Source organism: Ranitomeya variabilis, chromosome 4 (genome assembly GCF_051348905.1).
Source record: "Ranitomeya variabilis isolate aRanVar5 chromosome 4, aRanVar5.hap1, whole genome shotgun sequence".
NCBI classification, from domain to species: Eukaryota; Metazoa; Chordata; class Amphibia; order Anura; family Dendrobatidae; genus Ranitomeya; species Ranitomeya variabilis.
In genome coordinates, this window is record NC_135235.1 from 491,216 (window position 1) to 509,480 (window position 18,265).

General features: G+C 51.2%; 2 protein-coding genes across 5 annotated transcripts in view; one reads left to right on the forward strand and one right to left on the reverse strand.

The window, feature by feature from the left end:
* Nucleotides 1-11,235, reverse strand: part of SEC23IP (SEC23 interacting protein) — a 219,905-nt gene extending 208,670 nt beyond the window's left edge. For all 3 annotated transcript variants that reach the window (XM_077257880.1, XM_077257879.1, XM_077257878.1), the window contains exons 1-4: nt 10,978-11,235; nt 5,204-5,733; nt 3,292-3,511; nt 2,880-3,073 (exon numbers count right to left, since the gene is read on the reverse strand). In XM_077257880.1, the coding sequence (XP_077113995.1) occupies nt 2,880-3,073; nt 3,292-3,511; nt 5,204-5,733; nt 10,978-11,089 (1,056 nt within the window). In that variant the 5' untranslated portion in view covers nt 11,090-11,235. The remainder of the gene's footprint in view (nt 1-2,879; nt 3,074-3,291; nt 3,512-5,203; nt 5,734-10,977) is intronic.
* Nucleotides 11,236-11,322: 87 nt separating this feature from the next.
* Nucleotides 11,323-18,265, forward strand: part of MCMBP (minichromosome maintenance complex binding protein) — a 188,196-nt gene continuing 181,253 nt past the window's right edge. The window contains exon 1 of one of the 2 annotated variants that reach the window (XM_077257882.1): nt 11,323-11,550. In XM_077257882.1, the coding sequence (XP_077113997.1) occupies nt 11,466-11,550 (85 nt within the window). In that variant the 5' untranslated portion in view covers nt 11,323-11,465. The remainder of the gene's footprint in view (nt 11,551-18,265) is intronic. The other variant, XM_077257883.1, reaches the window with a different exon arrangement.

Consider the following 18,265-nt stretch of genomic DNA (forward strand, 5'->3'; position numbering starts at 1 on the left):
ACCCTATCTAGCGACAGACAGGCTCGGCTGGACTCTATTCCTTCAGAGGATGATGAAGACGGAAGTGAATCCGAGCTCACACCGCCTGACTCAGAATCCACATCTGACACTGGGGATGAAATTTCTTTCCTTCTTTTGGTGACCTTTTTTTGAGAGCTGGAATTCATGGAATCTCTGACCTCCTGTCTAACCAGGTCCCTAAGAGTAGACGTTAGGTCAGGGGCCTCCTCCTCCAATAGATGCTGTATGCAGGATTTGCACAGCTTCTTTTTATGTCCCTCTGGAAGTGGCTCCGTACATATGGCGCACTCCCTATGCTTGGATTTGGAGGTACATTTTCTCCCCTAATAAGGAGAGAGGGAATACAAGGAGGGACAGCAATCAGAAGGCATACTTTCACGTAGCTCACTTACCCGTCCCTGTAGCGAATGGTACCGTAATTGGGGGGTCCTTATCAGCCGGAGGTTTCTTACGGCCTGAGGACTTTGATGATCTCTGAGCCGATCTAGCTCCACCAGCGCGACTACTGCCACTAGACCGCTGCTGGGAGCTGACCTGAGGCTCTTTCAATTCATGCTGCTGCTGCTGCTGCTCCTGCTGCTGCTGCTGCTGCTGCTGCCGCGATGCTCCGTCCGACGAATCCATTGCAGAAATGAAGAATCAGGAGCAGCTTGCAGCTCACACGAGCTCCTTAATAAACCCCCACGGTACCACCCCCTGATGGGGGACAGCAGGGAATCCAGGTGGTGCGAATTGCACTTAGTGCAAATAGGGCACGCTCCCCAGGGCCCCCCCGCAACGCCCCTGAGATCCGGCGCCATCCGGACGACAGGGCGCCGCCATTACTCGGGGACGGCACTACTGCGCCTGCCCCGTCGCGTCATCAAGCCGTGCCGCCCGTCGCAACATCCGGAAACGTCACTTCCGGCTGCGACTGCAGCAACGCCGGCCGACACGCGCGAGGAGACGCCAGCGCCGCCCGGAGTAGACAGCGCGCCCGTGGAATAGCGCACAGATCCCCTGAGGCACAGACAGGCACGACCCCAGGACAGCAGCCCCAATACTCACCAGGTACATGCGGCCCACAATAGAAGTCGGCTACCCTCAGAGGCCGCTTCTCTCTGCTGTCACCGACACAGACAGTGCCCCTGCCGTGTGGTGCTTCCACAACCTGATTAGACCGAGGTAGGGGACCCCCGCTACCTGCATCGGTCTGTCAGACGTGGGATCTCTTCTTTTAATCTTCAACCCTCTTCATAGGGTCTGCCTGAAGAGGTTCCCCGTCAGGGACAGGAAACCAACTGGCGGGGGAGTGAGGTGCCGCCCTTTTTATGCCTGAGGTTTCCTGTCCCTGAAGGGCGGATCCCCTCTCTCGTTGTGCTGTCATGGCGACTGAATAAAAAAGAATTTTTATTTTCACGGCTCTGCGTTATAAACTGTAGTGAAACACTTGGGGGTTCAAAGCTGTCAAAACACATCTAGATAAGTTCCTTAGGGGGTCTACTTTCCAAAATGGTGTCACTTGTGGGGGGTTTCAATGTTTAGGCACATCAGGGGCTCTTCAAATGCAACATGGCGTCCCATCTCAATTCCAGTCAATTTTGCATTGAAAAGTCAAATGGCTCTCCTTCCCTTCCGAGCTCTGCCCTGCGCCCAAACAATGGTTTACACCCACATATGGGGTATCAGCGTACTCAGGACAAATTGCACAACAATTTTTGGGGTCCAATTTCTTCTCTTACCCTTGGGAAAATAAAAAATTGGGGGCGAAAAGATCATTTTTGTGAAAAAATATGATTTTTTATTTTTACGGCTCTGCATTATAAACTTCTGTGAAGCACTTGTTGGGTCAAAGTGCTCACCACACATCTAGATAAGATCCTTAGGGGGTCTACTTTCCAAAATGGTGTCACTTGTAGGGAGTTTCAATGTTTAGGCACATCAGGGGCTCTCCAAATGCAACATGGCGTCCCATCTCAATTCCGGTCAATTTTGCATTGAAAAGTCAAATGGCGCTCCTTTCCTTCCGAGCTCTGCCATGCGCCCAAACAGTGGTTTACCCCCACATATGGGGTATCAGCGTACTCAGGACAAATTGTACAACAAATTTTGGGGTCTATTTTCTCCTGTTACCCTTGGTAAAATAAAACAAATTGGATCTGAAATAATTTTTTTGTGAAAAAAAGTTAAATGTTCATTTTTATTTAAACATTCCAAAAATTTCTGTGAAACACCTGAAGGGTTAATAAACTTCTTGAAAGTGGTTTTGAGTACCTTGAGGGGTGCAGTTTTTAGAATGGTGTCACACTTGGGTGTTTTCTATCATATAGACCCCTCAAAATGACTTCAAATGAGATGTGGTCCCTAAAAAAAAAAATGGTGTTGTAAAAATGAGAAATTGCTGGTCAACTTTTAACCCTTATAACTCCGTCACAAAAAAAAATTTTGGTTCCAAAATTGTGCTGATGTAAAGTAGACATGTGGGAAATGTTACTTATTAAGTATTTTGCGTGACATATGTCTGTGATTTAAGGGCATAAAAATTCAAAGTTGGAAAATTGCGAAAGTTTCAAAATTTTCGCCAAATATTCGTTTTTTTCACAAATAAACGCAAATTATATCGAATAAATTTTATCACTATCATGAAGTACAATATGTCACGAGAAAACAATGTCAGAATCGCCAAGATCCGTTGAAGCGTTCCAGAGTTATAACCTCATAAAGGGATAGTGGTCAGAATTGTAAAAATTGGCCTGGTCATTAACGTGCAAACCACCCTTGGGGGTGAAGGGGTTAAGGTTGCAGGGACTGCAATCATTTTAGGATTTTGCAGCAAAACTCCTACGCTTATCTGTGTGGCTTCTCTTCTGGACACTCACTTCCAGCTTCTCACTGAAGTCCTCGCTGTAGGGAATGAATCTGCTGTCAGTGTCTCCTTTAAAGAACCAGGAGCATCGTCTGACTTCCGAGTCCTCCTCCTCCCAGTATACAGCCTTCATCTCCCGATCATATAGGCAGACGTCATAGCGCCCCCCAGCTGTACTCACCACCACGCTCTCTGGTTCTGGCTGAACTAAAAGAAGACAAAATGAATGTCAAACCATTTGAGTACTCATAACTTTCCCACAGAAGAAGACCACCCTCATAACGCCCTGATTATAACCACCTGAACCACACAAAGTGATGATGTCCCTCATAATGAGTGCAGTACCACAGGTGAGGACCCTCATAATGACCTGCTGGAGCACAAAAGATGATGACCACCCTCATAATGTCTCACTCACCACTTACCTGAGTTATAGACTTCTTCAAGGTGGGCAGAGTCATAAATGCTGAATGGCAACCAGATCTCCCGATCTTCCACTAACTTGCAGAAGAACCAATGTGGCTGGACAGGCTCATACAGGTTGGGAAAGAAAGGAGCTGTGATTGGCACGGGGGTTACTGTCGGTTTGGAGTTTGAAAAGGACTGAACCATTGGTGCTGGAATAAAACCAGGTGCTGCAGGGGGCTGAAAGGCAAAACCCACAGTGAGTTTGAGAGACGATAAATCTAGACATCCCAACTAGGATAAACAAAGCTTCAGGGCACAGGCCAGCAGTGGCGGACCCCAAACATGTGAGCAGCTCCTGGTACCAAGCAGAACTCTGCGCCCTATCCAAGATGACATTAATTTACATGGGAGCAGAACACCAAAGTGCTCCTATACTACCTTCCACCAACACTCCATGGAGCCAGATAGCCAACAGCAGCCACAGACTGAAAAAATGTGGCTGGGACGTTACCCTTACAAGTCTACGGGGGCAATGGAAAGAGCCAAGTATTTTCAACCCCATAAATTAGTGGAACGGAGACACTGAAAGGCATACGACATTTCCCGAATCCATGCTGTCTTCATAGAAGGGTACTGGAGCCAAATAACCAGACATTTAAGTACACTATATAAAGAAAAGTGTGTTCACTCCTCATACTCCAGCGATGTGCTGGAGGTTATACACCGGCGAGCTGAGGGGAGGGTGGGGCGAAGGCAGCCAGAGCTTATACACCAGGAAGATGGAAGGCGAGGGGGCCAGAGGTTATGGACTGGTGAGGAAAGGAGGGAGATGTGCTGGAGGTGAAGGTGGAGGGCGAGGGGCCGGAGGTTATACACCGGGAAAAGTGGAGGGCGAGGGGATGGAGGTTATTCACCGGGGAAGGTGGAGGGCAAGAGGCCAGAGGTTATACACCAGGAAGATGGAAGGCGAGGGGGCCAGAGGTTATGGACTGGTAAGGAAAGGAGGGCGATGTGCTGGAGGTGAAGGAGGAGGGCGAGGGGCCGGAGGTTATACACCGGGAAAGGTGGAGGGCGAGGGGATGGAGGTTATACACCGGGGAAAGGTGGAGGGCGAGGGGCTGGAGGTCATACACCGGGGAAAGGTGGAGGGCGAGGGGCTGGAGGTCATACACCGGGGAAAGGTGGAGGGCGAGGGGCTGGAGGTTATACACCGGGGAAAGGTGGAGGGCGAGGGGCTGGAGGTTATACACCAGGAAGATGGAAGGCGAGGGGCCAGAGGTTATGGACTTGTGAGGAAAGGAGGGTGATTTGCTGGAGGTGAAGGTGGAGGGCGAGGGGCCGGAGGTTATACACCGGGGAAAGGTGGAGGGCGAGGGGCCAGAGGTTATACATTGGGGAAAGGTGGAGGGCGAGGGGCCGGAGTTTATACATTGGGGAAAGGTGGAGGGCGAGGGGCCGGAGGTTATACACCGGGGAGGAAAGGAGGGCGAGGGGCTGGAGGGAGAGGAGATGGACGTTATACTTCAGGAAGGTGGAGGGCAAGTAGTTAGAGATTATAGACAAGGGTAGGAAGGCGAGGGGCAAAAGGTTATACACCAGGGAAGGGAGGAGAGCAAGGGGCCGGAGATTATACACTGGGGGAGGCAGAGGACTAGGAGCCAAAAAGTTATACACAAGGGGGGCGGAGGGCGATGAGCCGAAGGTTGTACACAAGAGGGGTGGAGGGCGAGGAGCCAAAGGCTATACAGGAGGGGCCAATAGGATTGAATGTAAAAACTAAATTAAACTATTAAAACGTGAGGAACAACACTTTTCTCTATATAATTTAAATTGTGGATCCAGGCCACCCCCACATGATAATACCAGAACCAGAATTTGTATATGATTATTTTCTTTAATAGTCTCACCCGTACCAGACCTTTAACTTACAGGGGGCAGGGAAGCTGAAGAACTGGGGTACAGTGGAGGTCCCGATGCCCCCTGGCCGTTGACGCCTATGGGTACATCCTGCTGCAGCTGCGGAGGAGTTAGGTAGGGATTTGTCCGGCTGCTTTGCATGTTATGGCGGTAAGGGTTAAAACAGGCCTGAGAGATGACCGGGGGAGAGGTAGAATACATGCTTGGCGGATGACACATCTGTGTGTTTGGAGAGAAAACCCCAGCGGCATCACTGGAAACTCTTGGAGGAATAGTAGGAAAGGGAGATGAAGTCCTGATAGCCATAAAGTTCTGTCCATTCTGACCTCCAGAGGGCGTAGACATTGGAGGTTTCGGAAACGCAATGGAGCCGGGCACTTGAGCTGTAGTGGTGGCTGGGATCTGTCCTATGCTGGCAAATGGGTCACTGCTGCTGGTGAGGCTTGAGGCCTGTGAGAAGTAGCTGAACGTCTGTGGGGTGTGAGTAGTACTTGCAGTCTGCCCCAAAAAGCTGTCCTCCTCTCCGACCTCCACAGAGCCATCTGCAGAAGGGAAAAGCCACAGATCACCGCCTGCTAATATACATGCACATGCATGTACCCCCCACCCTACAGCACTAAACACGTGTGTATAATATATATGCATATGCTTTATACACACTTACATATAGAATCCTAGAGTGTTGGAGTTGGAAGGGACCTCCAGGGTCCTCGTGTCCTCAATGCCGGATTCACTAAACCATCTCAGGCAGATGTCTGTCCAGCCTCTGGTTGAAGACTTTCATTGAAGGAGAACTCACCAACTCTCATGGCCGCCTGTTACACTCATTGATCACCCTCACTGTCAAAAAGTTGTTTCTAATATCTAATCTGTATATTCCCCTTTCAGTTTCATTCCATTGCTTCTCGTGTTTCCATGTGCAAATAAGAATACGGATGATCCCTCTACACTGTGACAGCCCTTGAGATATTTGTACACAGCCAATAATGTCTCCTTTTAGCCTTCTTTTTAACAAGCTAAACACTCCAAGATCCTTTAAAAGTTCCTCATAGGACATACTTTGCAGTCCACTCACCATCCTGGTAGCTCTTCTCTGAACTTGACCAGTTTTTTGATAACTGGACACAGTATTCCAGATCAGGCCTGACCAAGGAGGAGTAGAGGGGGATAATTACTTCATGTCATCTACACTATGCTTCTCTTAATACATCCTAGAACTGTGTTTGCCTTTTTGCGGCTGCATCACACTGTTGACTCATGTGCACTCTGTAATCTATTAGTATACACAAGTCTTTGTCACGCATGCTGTTGGTTAGTTCTATTCCTCTCATTCTGTAGATGTAATTTCCATTATGCTTGCCAAGATGTAGAATCTTGAATTTCTCCGTTAAGTACCATTCTATTAGTCGCTGCCCACTGTTCAAGCTTACCTAGATCCTTCTGAATCCTTTCTCTGTGTTCTCTAGTGTTAGCTATTCCTCCTGGCTTCGCATAATCTGCAAATTTGATGAGTTTACCTTCAGTTCCCTTATCCAGATCATGTATACAAAGGTTGAACATCACTGGGGCCAGGACAGAGCCCTGTAGTGCCCCACTTTAAACACTCTTCCAATTGAATGAACAAACATTTATTACCACTCTTTGAGTACGATCACTGAGCCAGTTATGAATCCACCTAACCATAGCCTTATGAATCCCATACTTGGTCATTTTTTCAATAAGGATAGTATATTTTAATCAAATGCTTTGCTGAAGTCTAGATATACTATATCTACCGCATTTCTATGATCCACCCAGTCAGTGATTCCATCATAGAAGGAAATTAGATTAGTCTGGCATGACTTGTTCGCTACAAACCCATGCTGGCTCTTACTAATTATTGTATTCTTATACAGTACTTGCTGTTTAATAAATTGTTCACAGATCTTTCCTGGTATAGAAGTAAGGGTCACTGGCCTATAATTTCCTGGCTCTGACTTCTTCCCAGTTTTGAAGATGGGGACATGTGCCCTTCGTCAATCTTCTGGGACTTCTCCTGTTTTCCAGGATTTATCAAAGATTCTGGCTAGTAGTTCAGTAATTTCCTCTGCTAACTCCTTCACTCCTCACCCAATCGCCTCCAAGATTTCTCCCGAATATCCCTCATTCTCTGCAATTCTGTGCCCTAACACGTCCGGTTATCCACCACATTTGGATCCTTCATACAGAACCGGAAAACCCCTCTTTAAATAAAAGCTTACAACCTGCAATGACCGTGGGGCCAATTCAACACCATCGGAGCTACTGCAACCCCCGACCTATTGTCTACTTCCCCATACTCCTGTAGAATGTAAGCCCACAAGGGCAGGGTCCTCGCCCCCCTGTACCAGTCTGTCATTGATAGTTTACTGTGATACCTGTAATTTGTATGTAACCAGTGTCATGTACAGCACCATGGAATTAATAGTGCTATATAAATAATAACTCATTCAATACCCTAGGATGTAATTCATCTGGACCAGTAGATGCAAATTCATATAAACTAGTTCAGTATTCCCTCACCATCTCTCCGTCTATGAATAATGTGGATTCTTTTATTCCTTTGATGGCGCCGTGAAGATCAGTGGATGTTGCATTTGCTTTCTTAGAGAACACAGATGCAAACTACGCACATGTAACAGCACCCGAACACGCAGCGCCACCTCGTCTCTCACAGCAGCGGCACCCCGCACATGCAGCAGCACGTCCCCTCACAGCAGCAGCACCCCGCACACGCAGCGGCACCTCACCACTCGCAGCAGCACCCTGCAAACACAGCAGCATCTCACCACTCACAGCAGCAGCACCCCGCACACGCAGCGGCACCTCACCACTCACAGCGGCGGCACGCCGCACACGCAGCGGCACCTCACCACTCACAGCAGCGGCACCCCGCACAGCGGCACCTCTCCACTCACAGCAGCGGCACCCCGCACACGCAGCGGCACCTCACCACTCACAGACGCGGCACCTCACCACTCACAGCAGCGGCACACGCAGCGGCACCCCGCACATGCAGCGGCATGTCCCCTCTCACGGCGCAGCAGCGGCGCCCAGCACATGCAGCAGCACCTAGCACATGAAGCGGCACGTTCTCTATACAGCGCTACCTCCCCTCTTCAAGCAACACCCCGAAAAAACGAAGCACCATCTCCCCTCTTGCAGCAGCACCTTCCCACAAGCAGCGACGCCCCACACATGCAGCGGCACTTCCCCTCTCACAGCAGCAGCACACACACGCAGCGGCATGTCCTCTCTCACAGCAGCACCACACACAGCAGCACCTCCCCACACACAGCGACACTTCCCCTCTCACAGCACCACACACACGCGCAGCGGCATTTCCTCTCTCACAGCAGCACCACACACGCGCAGCGGCATTTCCTCTCTCACAGCAGCACCACACACACGCAGCGGCATTTCCTCTCTCACAGCAGCACCACACACGCGCAGCGGCATTTCCTCTCTCACAGCAGCACCACACACACGCAGCGGCACTTCCCCTCTCAGAGCAGCACCTCCTCACACGCAGCGGCACTTCCTCTCTCACAGCAACACACACGCAGCGGCATTTCCCCTCTCACAGCAGCACCACACACACAGCGGCACCTCCTCTCTCACAGCAGCACATACACACGCAGCGGCACTTCCCCTCTCAGAGCAGAACCACACACACGCAGCAACACTTCCCCTCTCACAGCAGCACCACACACACGCAGCGGCACTTTGCCTCTCAGAGCAGCACCTCCCCACATGCAGCAGCACTTCCTCTCACAGCAGCACCACACACACGCAGCGCCACTTCCCCACACGCAGCGGCACTTCCTCTCTCACAGCAGCACCACACACACGCAGCGCCACCTCCCCACACGCAGCAGCTCTTCCTCTCTCACAGGAGCACCTCCCCACACGCAACGGCACTTCCCCTCTCAGAGCAGCACCACACACACACAAACACGCAGCAGCAGCACCTCCCCACACGCAGCGGCACTTCCCCTCTCAGAGCAGCACCACACACAGCGCCACCTCCCCACACGCAGCGGCACTTCCTCTCTCACAGCAGCACCACACACACGCAGCGGCACTTCCCCACACACAGCGGCACTTCCCCACATACAGCAGCACCACACACACACGGAGGCACTTCCTCTCTCACAGCAGCACCACACACACACACACACAAACACGCAGCGGCACCTCCCCAGACGCAGCGGCACTTCCTCTCTCACAGCAGCACCACACACACGCAGCGGCACTTCCCCTCTCAGAGCAGCACCTCCCCACACGCAGCGGCACTTCCTCTCTCACAGCAACACACACGCAGAAGCATTTCCCCTCTCACAGCAGCACCACACACACACAGCGGCACCTCCTCTCTCACAGCAGCACATACACACGCAGCGGCACTTCCCCTCTCAGAGCAGAACCACACACACGCAGCAACACTTCCCCTCTCAGCAGCACCACACACACGCAGCGGCACTTTGCCTCTCAGAGCAGCACCTCCCCACACACAGCAGCACTTCCTCTCACAGCAGCACCACACACGCAGCGCCACTTCCCCACACGCAGCGGCACTTCCTCTCTCACAGCAGCACCACACACACGCAGCGCCACCTCCCCACACGCAGCGGCTCTTCCTCTCTCACAGGAGCACCTCCCCACACGCAACGGCACTTCCCCTCTCAGAGCAGCACCACACACAGCGCCACCTCCCCACACGCAGCGGCACTTCCTCTCTCACAGCAGCACCACACACACGCAGCGGCACTTCCCCACACACAGCGGCACTTCCCCACATACAGCGGCACTTCCCCACATACAGCGGCACCACACACACACGGAGGCACTTCCTCTCTCACAGCAGCACCACACACACACACACACACAAACACGCAGCGGCACCTCCCCAGACGCAGCGGCACTTCCTCTCTCACAGCAGCACCACACACACGCAGCGGCACTTCCCCACACGCAGCGCCACTTCCCCACACGCAGCGGCACCTCCCCACACGCAGCGGCACTTCCCCACATACAGCGGCACCACACACACACGGAGGCACTTCCTCTCTCACAGCAGCACCACACACACACACACAAACACGCAGCGGCACCTCCCCAGACGCAGCGGCACTTCCTCTCTCACAGCAGCACCACACACACGCAGCGGCACTTCCCCACACACAGCGGCACTTCCCCACATACAGTGGCACTTCCCCACATACAGCGGCACCACACACACACGGAGGCACTTCCTCTCTCACAGCAGCACCACACACACACACAAACACGCAGCGGCACCTCCCCAGACGCAGCGGCACTTCCTCTCTCACAGCAGCACCACACACACGCAGCGGCACTTCCCCACACACAGCGGCACTTCCCCACATACAGTGGCACTTCCCCACATACAGCGGCACCACACACACGGAGGCACTTCCTCTCTCACAGCAGCACCACACACACACACACACAAACACGCAGCGGCACCTCCCCAGATGCAGCGGCACTTCCTCTCTCACAGCAGCACCACACACACGCAGCGGCACTTCCCCACACGCAGCGCCACTTCCCCACACGCAGCGGCACCTCCCCACACGCAGCGGCACTTCTCTCACAGCGGCACCACACACACAAACACGCAGCGTCACCTCCCCACACGCAGCGCCACTTCCCCTCTCACAGCAGCACCTCCCCACACATCCCTCATCAGCTGATCATCCACATTTCCAACCTCCCGGCCTCCAGCACAGGACTAATGCTCTCACCGGAGGAGGAAGGCCCGACCCGGCCCACAGGAATGAAGGGGACGGAGAAGCTGAGCTCAGATGGAGAAAACAACAAGTTCCTATTCGTCCCACTTGCTCCCTTTTCCGCCATGTCTTCCCACAAGCTCCACGTCGTCCCCAGAACCGGAACTCAGCACAGTGACAACTGACCAATCACAGCGCTCTGTGCCACATGTTCCGCCTCCACAGAAATAATCGCCAATAGCAGTTAGCGGCAATACACATGACGCAATTACTGATAGGCGCTTTATTGACACTCACAATTATTATCCCGCCCATAAGCGTGCCGACCAATCTGGTTCCAGATCAGGTAACACGTGACTTTCAAGAGGTTACGTCGCGTAATATCAGATTGCCGCCTGCCGCTTGTCGGCGTTTTGAGGCCGCGCCCCTTGTGATGACGGCATTTTCCCGCCATCTCCTGAAGCTTGTGGTCGGTGGTCGCTGTGCGGTGGCTGGAGAGTAATATGCAGCGCTCAGCCGACTTGAGCTCTCTCCCCGGTGCCGGCAACTGGATCAGCGCTCCCCTCAGTCTGGTGCACGCCTTGTTCGGTAAGTTCGTGAGACACCACGTGTCCCGGAGTGCAGCCGGCTGCTCAATCGTAATTAGTCTGTGGACAGCGGCCTAACGTGAAGCTTAGCTGCAATGCAAGACCTGCAACAGGCTGTAACGTCATTGTGTGCGCGCATACAGCGCGGAGTACTATAGAGACGGGGATGACGTGTGTGTGGAGACTGGTGGGGGAATGACACGTGGTTGTGTGTGTGTGTGGAGACTGGTGGGAATGACACGTGGTTGTGTGTGTGTGGAGACTGGTGGGGGAATGACACGTGGTTGTGTGTGTGTGGAGACTGGTGGGGGAATGACACGTGGTTGTGTGTGGAGACTGGTGGGGGAATGACACGTGGTTGTGTGTGTGTGTGGAGACTGGTGGGGGAATGACACGTGGTTGTGTGTGTGTGTGTGGAGACTGGTGGGGGAATGACACGTGGTTGTGTGTGTGTGGAGACTGGTGGGGGAATGACACGTGGTTGTGTGTGTGTGTGTGTGTGTGTGTGGAGACTGGTGGGGGAATGACACGTGGTTGTGTGTGTGTGTGTGTGTGTGTGGAGACTGGTGGGGGAATGACACGTGGTTGTGTGTGTGTGTGGAGACTGGTGGGGGAATGACACGTGGTTGTGTGTGTGTGGAGACTGGTGGGGGAATGACACGTGGTTGTGTGTGTGTGGAGACTGGTGGGGGAATGACACGTGGTTGTGTGTGTGTGGAGACTGGTGGGGGAATGACACGTGGTTGTGTGTGTGTGGAGACTGGTGGGGGAATGACACGTGGTTGTGTGTGTGTGGAGACTGGTGGGGGAATGACACGTGGTTGTGTGTGTGTGGAGACTGGTGGGGGAATGACACGTGGTTGTGTGTGTGTGTGTGGAGACTGGTGGGGGAATGACACGTGGTTGTGTGTGTGTGGAGACTGGTGGGAATGACACGTGGTTGTGTGTGTGTGTGGAGACTGGTGGGGGAATGACACGTGGGTGTGTGTGTGTGGAGACTGGTGGGGGAATGACACGTGGTTGTGTGTGTGTGGAGACTGGTGGGGGAATGACACGTGGTTGTGTGTGTGTGGAGACTGGTGGGGGAATGACACGTGGTTGTGTGTGTGTGGAGACTGGTGGGGGAATGACACGTGGTTGTGTGTGTGTGTGTGTGGAGACTGGTGGGGGAATGACACGTGGTTGTGTGTGTGTGTGGAGACTGGTGGGGGAATGACACGTGGTTGTGTGTGTGTGGAGACTGGTGGGGGAATGACACGTGGTTGTGTGTGTGTGTGTGTGTGTGGAGACTGGTGGGGGAATGACACGTGGTTGTGTGTGTGTGTGTGTGTGTGTGGAGACTGGTGGGGGAATGACACGTGGTTGTGTGTGTGTGTGTGTGGAGACTGGTGGGGGAATGACACGTGGTTGTGTGTGTGTGTGGAGACTGGTGGGGGAATGACACGTGGTTGTGTGTGTGTGGAGACTGGTGGGGGAATGACACGTGGTTGTGTGTGTGTGGAGACTGGTGGGGGAATGACACGTGGTTGTGTGTGTGTGGAGACTGGTGGGGGAATGACACGTGGTTGTGTGTGTGGAGACTGGTGGGGGAATGACACGTGGTTGTGTGTGTGTGTGTGGAGACTGGTGGGGGAATGACACGTGGTTGTGTGTGTGGAGACTGGTGGGGGAATGACACGTGGTTGTGTGTGTGGAGACTGGTGGGAATGACACGTTGGTTGTGTGTGGGGGTGTCACGGATCCCACTCCGTGGTTTCAATAATGTCACGTACTCGCTCTCAGCACGTGACTCTGGGGGTTGTGCCTGCAAGGGTAAATCTATCTCCCCTTTCAGTCCAGCATGAAAACCTCTGTCCTGTGCTGTAATGGGAGCATAAATCACACACAGACCTAGACCACACACCTGCTCATACACGCTGCCACCGCTCACCGAGTACACGGGAGATGAGTCCCGGAAATATTACTATTACTGTCTGCCACTCATACGGATCATACATTTCAAGGCTATGGATTCTTATAGAACATTCAAGGTTCAACTTGTTAAAGTTTTGTGCCTTAATACAAAAAGGTTCAGTGCTTACAGTAAGAAAAAGGTACAAAAATATGATAGACATACAGGTATGCAAAACAATATAAAATAAACAGGAGAAAACTAACAGAAGCATGTAACTTTGTAGTCTGCTTTCTGTTCCCTGAGGATAGGATGAATATAGACTTGGTGGAACACATCAGCTTCCCAGGCTGCCCTCACATGTGAACACGATTCTGTGTATACAGGCCTAATTTATAGCTTTAATCTGGAGGTCAGATTTCTAGATCAGCCCCTCAGGTCAATATAAACCCCCCCCCCCCAATGAATATATTATTTGCTCTGAGATTCCCTGTGTAAAAGTTCTCACAAATAGTGCCGGGCTGTAATTGACAGCTCTCCTCAAAGAGCTAGGAGGTGTCAAATGTTCCCTTTTTTCTTGATTCCCAGCATGACCCCCTGGCGAGAGTGGAGACAGTAGTCTGCCTTGTCAAGATATGTATGCTGTGACCTTTGTGAGGCCTGCAGTTTCAGGACAGATGTTCAACTACTGCTAGTTACACACATAACCCTGGACATGTCACTACACACATATACAGTACAGACCAAAAGTTTGGACACACCTTCTCATTTAAAGATTTTTCTGTGTATTCATGACTATGAAAATTGTACATTCACACTCAAGGCATCAAAACTGTGAATTAACACGTGGAATTATATACTTAAATAAGTGTGAAACTGAAATTATGTCTTATATTCTAGGTTCTTCAAAGTAGCCACCTGTTGCTTTGACTGCTTTGCACACTCTTGGCATTCTCTTGATTAGCTTCTAGAGGTAGTGAGATGAATAAACAGTAGGGTGCACTTTCACCACAATAATTCAAGAAACGTAGCACAACCATGATAATAGGGTGCAACACCTGGTTTGGGAAACTGAAACCAGGTAACATAGACGAAAGACCAACCAAATAATGGTGTACACACCCAACAAGGTATTCGTTACAAAAATTAAGTTTTATTTGAACACAGAAAACACACACACTGCAAAGTAAAAAATCTTAAAAACAGTAGTACAAATACGTGGCACTAGTAAACTACCCCCTAGGCATAACCCCTATGGGAAGCCAAATTTACCAATGGAACTGGTAGTCCCATGAAACCCCAAAAGATGTGTGCTGTGAAATGTAAGTGTATGTCAATTGACAAATCCACATGCACATATATACAGTATGATGGTAGTCTCCAATGTAAGACAAGCGTATTATTTGAACTTGGCAACCAAAATGCGCACAAAAACGAACCTAGATGCAATGTGAATATAATAGAAGCATGTAGATATATGCGATAAAATAACCATCAACATGCATAAGGTCCAAGTATCACAAAGGTAAGTATACTACCTGTCTTTGAGCAGCAGAAAAAAAAGTGAATCAAATGCGCCCTAAAATAGGAGTATAGGGTCCAGGTTACTCGGGTAAGGATCAAGTGATCCCGTATTGAGAGTTAACATGGAAATTGGTATAGCCATATGGTCTCAAGGGGATGGGAGTGTAGGGACAAAGCCCACTCGTATCGCTACCTTGTGCAGCTTCGTCAGGGGAAGTATGTGAAAACAGTGCTCAAACAGAAGCTTAAATAGTACGTAATCAAGCAAGGAATTCTTTACCGGTGTGGTTTTCCGGTCCAACGAGCGCAGGGAAGATTGGCTGGAGCGAGTAGCCCCCTCCATTTTGCTGTGTGTGTGTGTGTTTTGTGTTCAAATAAAACTTAATTTTTATAACGAACACCTTGTTGGGTGTGCACACCATCATTTGGTTGGTCTTCTATGTTACCGAGCTTCAAGAGGTAGTCCCTGGAAATGGTCTTCCAACAATCTTGAAGGAGTTCCCAGAGATGCTTAGCATTTGTTGGCCCTTTTGCCTTCACTCTGCAGTCCAGCTCACCCCAAACCATCTCAATTGGGTTCAGGTCTGGTGACTGTGGAGGCCAGGTCATCTGGCGTGGCATCCCATCACTCTCCTTCTTGGTCAAATAGCCCTTACACTGCCTGGAGGTGTGTTTGGGGTCATTGTCCTGTTGAAAAATGATGGTCCAACTAAACGCAAACCGGATGGAATAGCACGCCGCTGCAGGATGCTGTGGTAGTCATGCTGGTTCAGTATGCCTTCAGTTTTGAATAAATCCCCCAACAGTGTCACCAGCATAGCACCATCACACCTCCTCCTCCATGCTTCACGGTGGGAACCAGGCATGTAGAATCCATCCATTCACCTTTTCTGCGTCGCACAAAGACATGGTGGTTGGAACCAAAGATCTCAAATTTGGACTCATCAGACCAAAGCACAGATTTCCACTGGTGTAATGTCCATTCCTTGTGTTCTTTAGCCCAAACAAGTCTCTTCTGCTTGTTGCCTGTCCTTAGCAGTGGTTTCCTAGCAGCTATTTTACCATGAAGGCCTGCTGCAGAGTCTCCTCTTAACAGTTGTTGTAGTGTTGTCTGCTGCTAGAACTGTGTGGCATTGACCTGGTCTCTAATCTGAGCTGCTGTTAACCTGCGACTTCTGAGGCTGGTGACTCTGAAACTTTTATTTGGACTCCCATGACAGCACCACGAGAGAGGGGATCCTCCCTTCGGGAACAGGAAACTTACAGATACAAAAGGGTGGTACCTCTCCCACGTATCAGTTGGTTTCCTGTTCCCATACAGCCTGGATCCTACAGAAGACTGGATCCCAGGCCGACTCATGTAGCGAGGGGGTCTCCTACCTCGGCCGGTGCGGAGTTCCTGGAGGCGTTACAGTGGTCCTGGCAGGGCTGCACGGCAGTGATGCTCACAGCAGGAGCGGTGGCCAGCGGTCTTTTCCGTCTCCAAGCCGGCGTGAGGTGAGTATGTTCCCCCTCGTTGTTTTCCCCGGGGTGTATGGTGTTATTGGAGGCTGTGTTCTGGAGGGAAGCCGTCCAGGGCACCGCTGGCTGGCCGGGCGTCCTGCGCTGCTCTCGGCGCCGGCAGGAAGCGCTGGGGGCCGCGGTGACGTCTAGGGGTGGAGCCGGCGTGTGTTTCCGGGTCTCTGGTTGCCGTGCATGCACAGTGGCTCCAAGATGGCGGCGCCCATCGGTAATTGCACGCTGAGTAAAGCACGGGCTTTCCTGCCTGTCACCTGCACCTGGGGGGCAGTCAGCGAGTCAAGGGGCAGTGCCGTGGGATTCTGCTGAACTGGAGGAGGGGATTTAAGCAGGCTCCAGACCCGGACCCTTGATTCTGGCCTCAAGGTGTGAGGATGAAGTGATCATGAGCAGCAGGCCCAGCTGCCGGAGGAGATTCTTCAGAAGCCCAAAGCAAAGGACCATGTCAGGAGAAGTGACGATTCCGGTCGTAAAGGCTCCTCCAAACAAGGAACGGATGCATCATCCAGAAAGGATCCCCCTTGTATTCCAGTGTCTGGTTTCTGCGGCCACTGGTAAGTGATCTATGAGAATGTTCACTCAGTGATGCAGTCCCCCTCATAATCTTTGTTTTAGGGGAAGAAGTGCATCGGTAAGGCTAAACACAAGGAATGCGCCCTCTGTGGAGTCCCTTTACCAGATTCATGCTCAAAAAAACTGTGCCCCCTGTATCCAGCAGACGGTGAGGTCTCAGGGAGGGCAAGGGGTGGAGTGGCACTAGGTCTAGAAAGACTACATTGCCTTACTATACTCCCTCAGGTAGCGGAAGAATCGAGTAATATTGCGGCAGTGGCCTGTGTAAATCATCAAGGTGGAACACGTTCCGAGGCTCTGATGCAGGTGGCAGATCACCTTTTCCAGACAGCAGAGACACATTTTCAATCTTTAACTGCGCTCCACATCAGAGGAAAAGAAAATGTAAAGGGAGACCTTCTCAGCCGCAATTCCCTAAGGCAAGGAGAATGGTTTTTAAACAGGGACATCTTCAATCTGATTGTCTGCAAATGGGGTCAGCCGGAGGTGGACCTCTTTGCCACCAAACACAACAGAAAAGTAAGAAAATTCTGTTCCTTGAATCCCAGGGAGAATCCTCTGGCTTTGGACACCTTCCTTATAAAATGGGATTTTCATTTGGCCTACGCTTTCCCACCATTGAACCTGTTGCCTCTAGTGGTGAGGAAAATCAGGGAGGATGGGGCAAGAGTTATGCTGATTGCCCTGTTCAGGCCCAGGAGGATCTAGTTCGTATGGCTCTGGACAATGTCGGTAGACAATCCCTGGGTACTTCCAGACATCCCGGACTTGCTCCACCAGGGTCCGATTAGCCATCCACAAGTGAAGGGACTACATTTAACGGCATGGCGTTTGAGCGGTTGTTGTTAAGACAGGCTTCTCGCCCAATTTAGTAGATACCCTTCTTAAGAGTAGGAAACAGATCACAACTAAGATCTACTCTAGAACTTGGAAGAAGTTCCTGGCCATATCAGACTTCGACATAAAAGAGGGAGTGCCGATACGCCAGATCTTAGAATTTCAGCAGAAGGGTTTGGAATGAAATCTTTTCACGAGTACACTAAAAGTACAGGTCTCAGCCCTGGGAGTCCTGTTCTCTTGTAATATTGCCAACAATTATTGGGTTTCGAGCTTTATTAAGGCTGTTGGTAGAGCTAGACCCATACATAAGAGTATTACGGTTCCGTGGGATCTTAATCTAGTCCTTTCATCTTTGACAAAAGAACCCTTC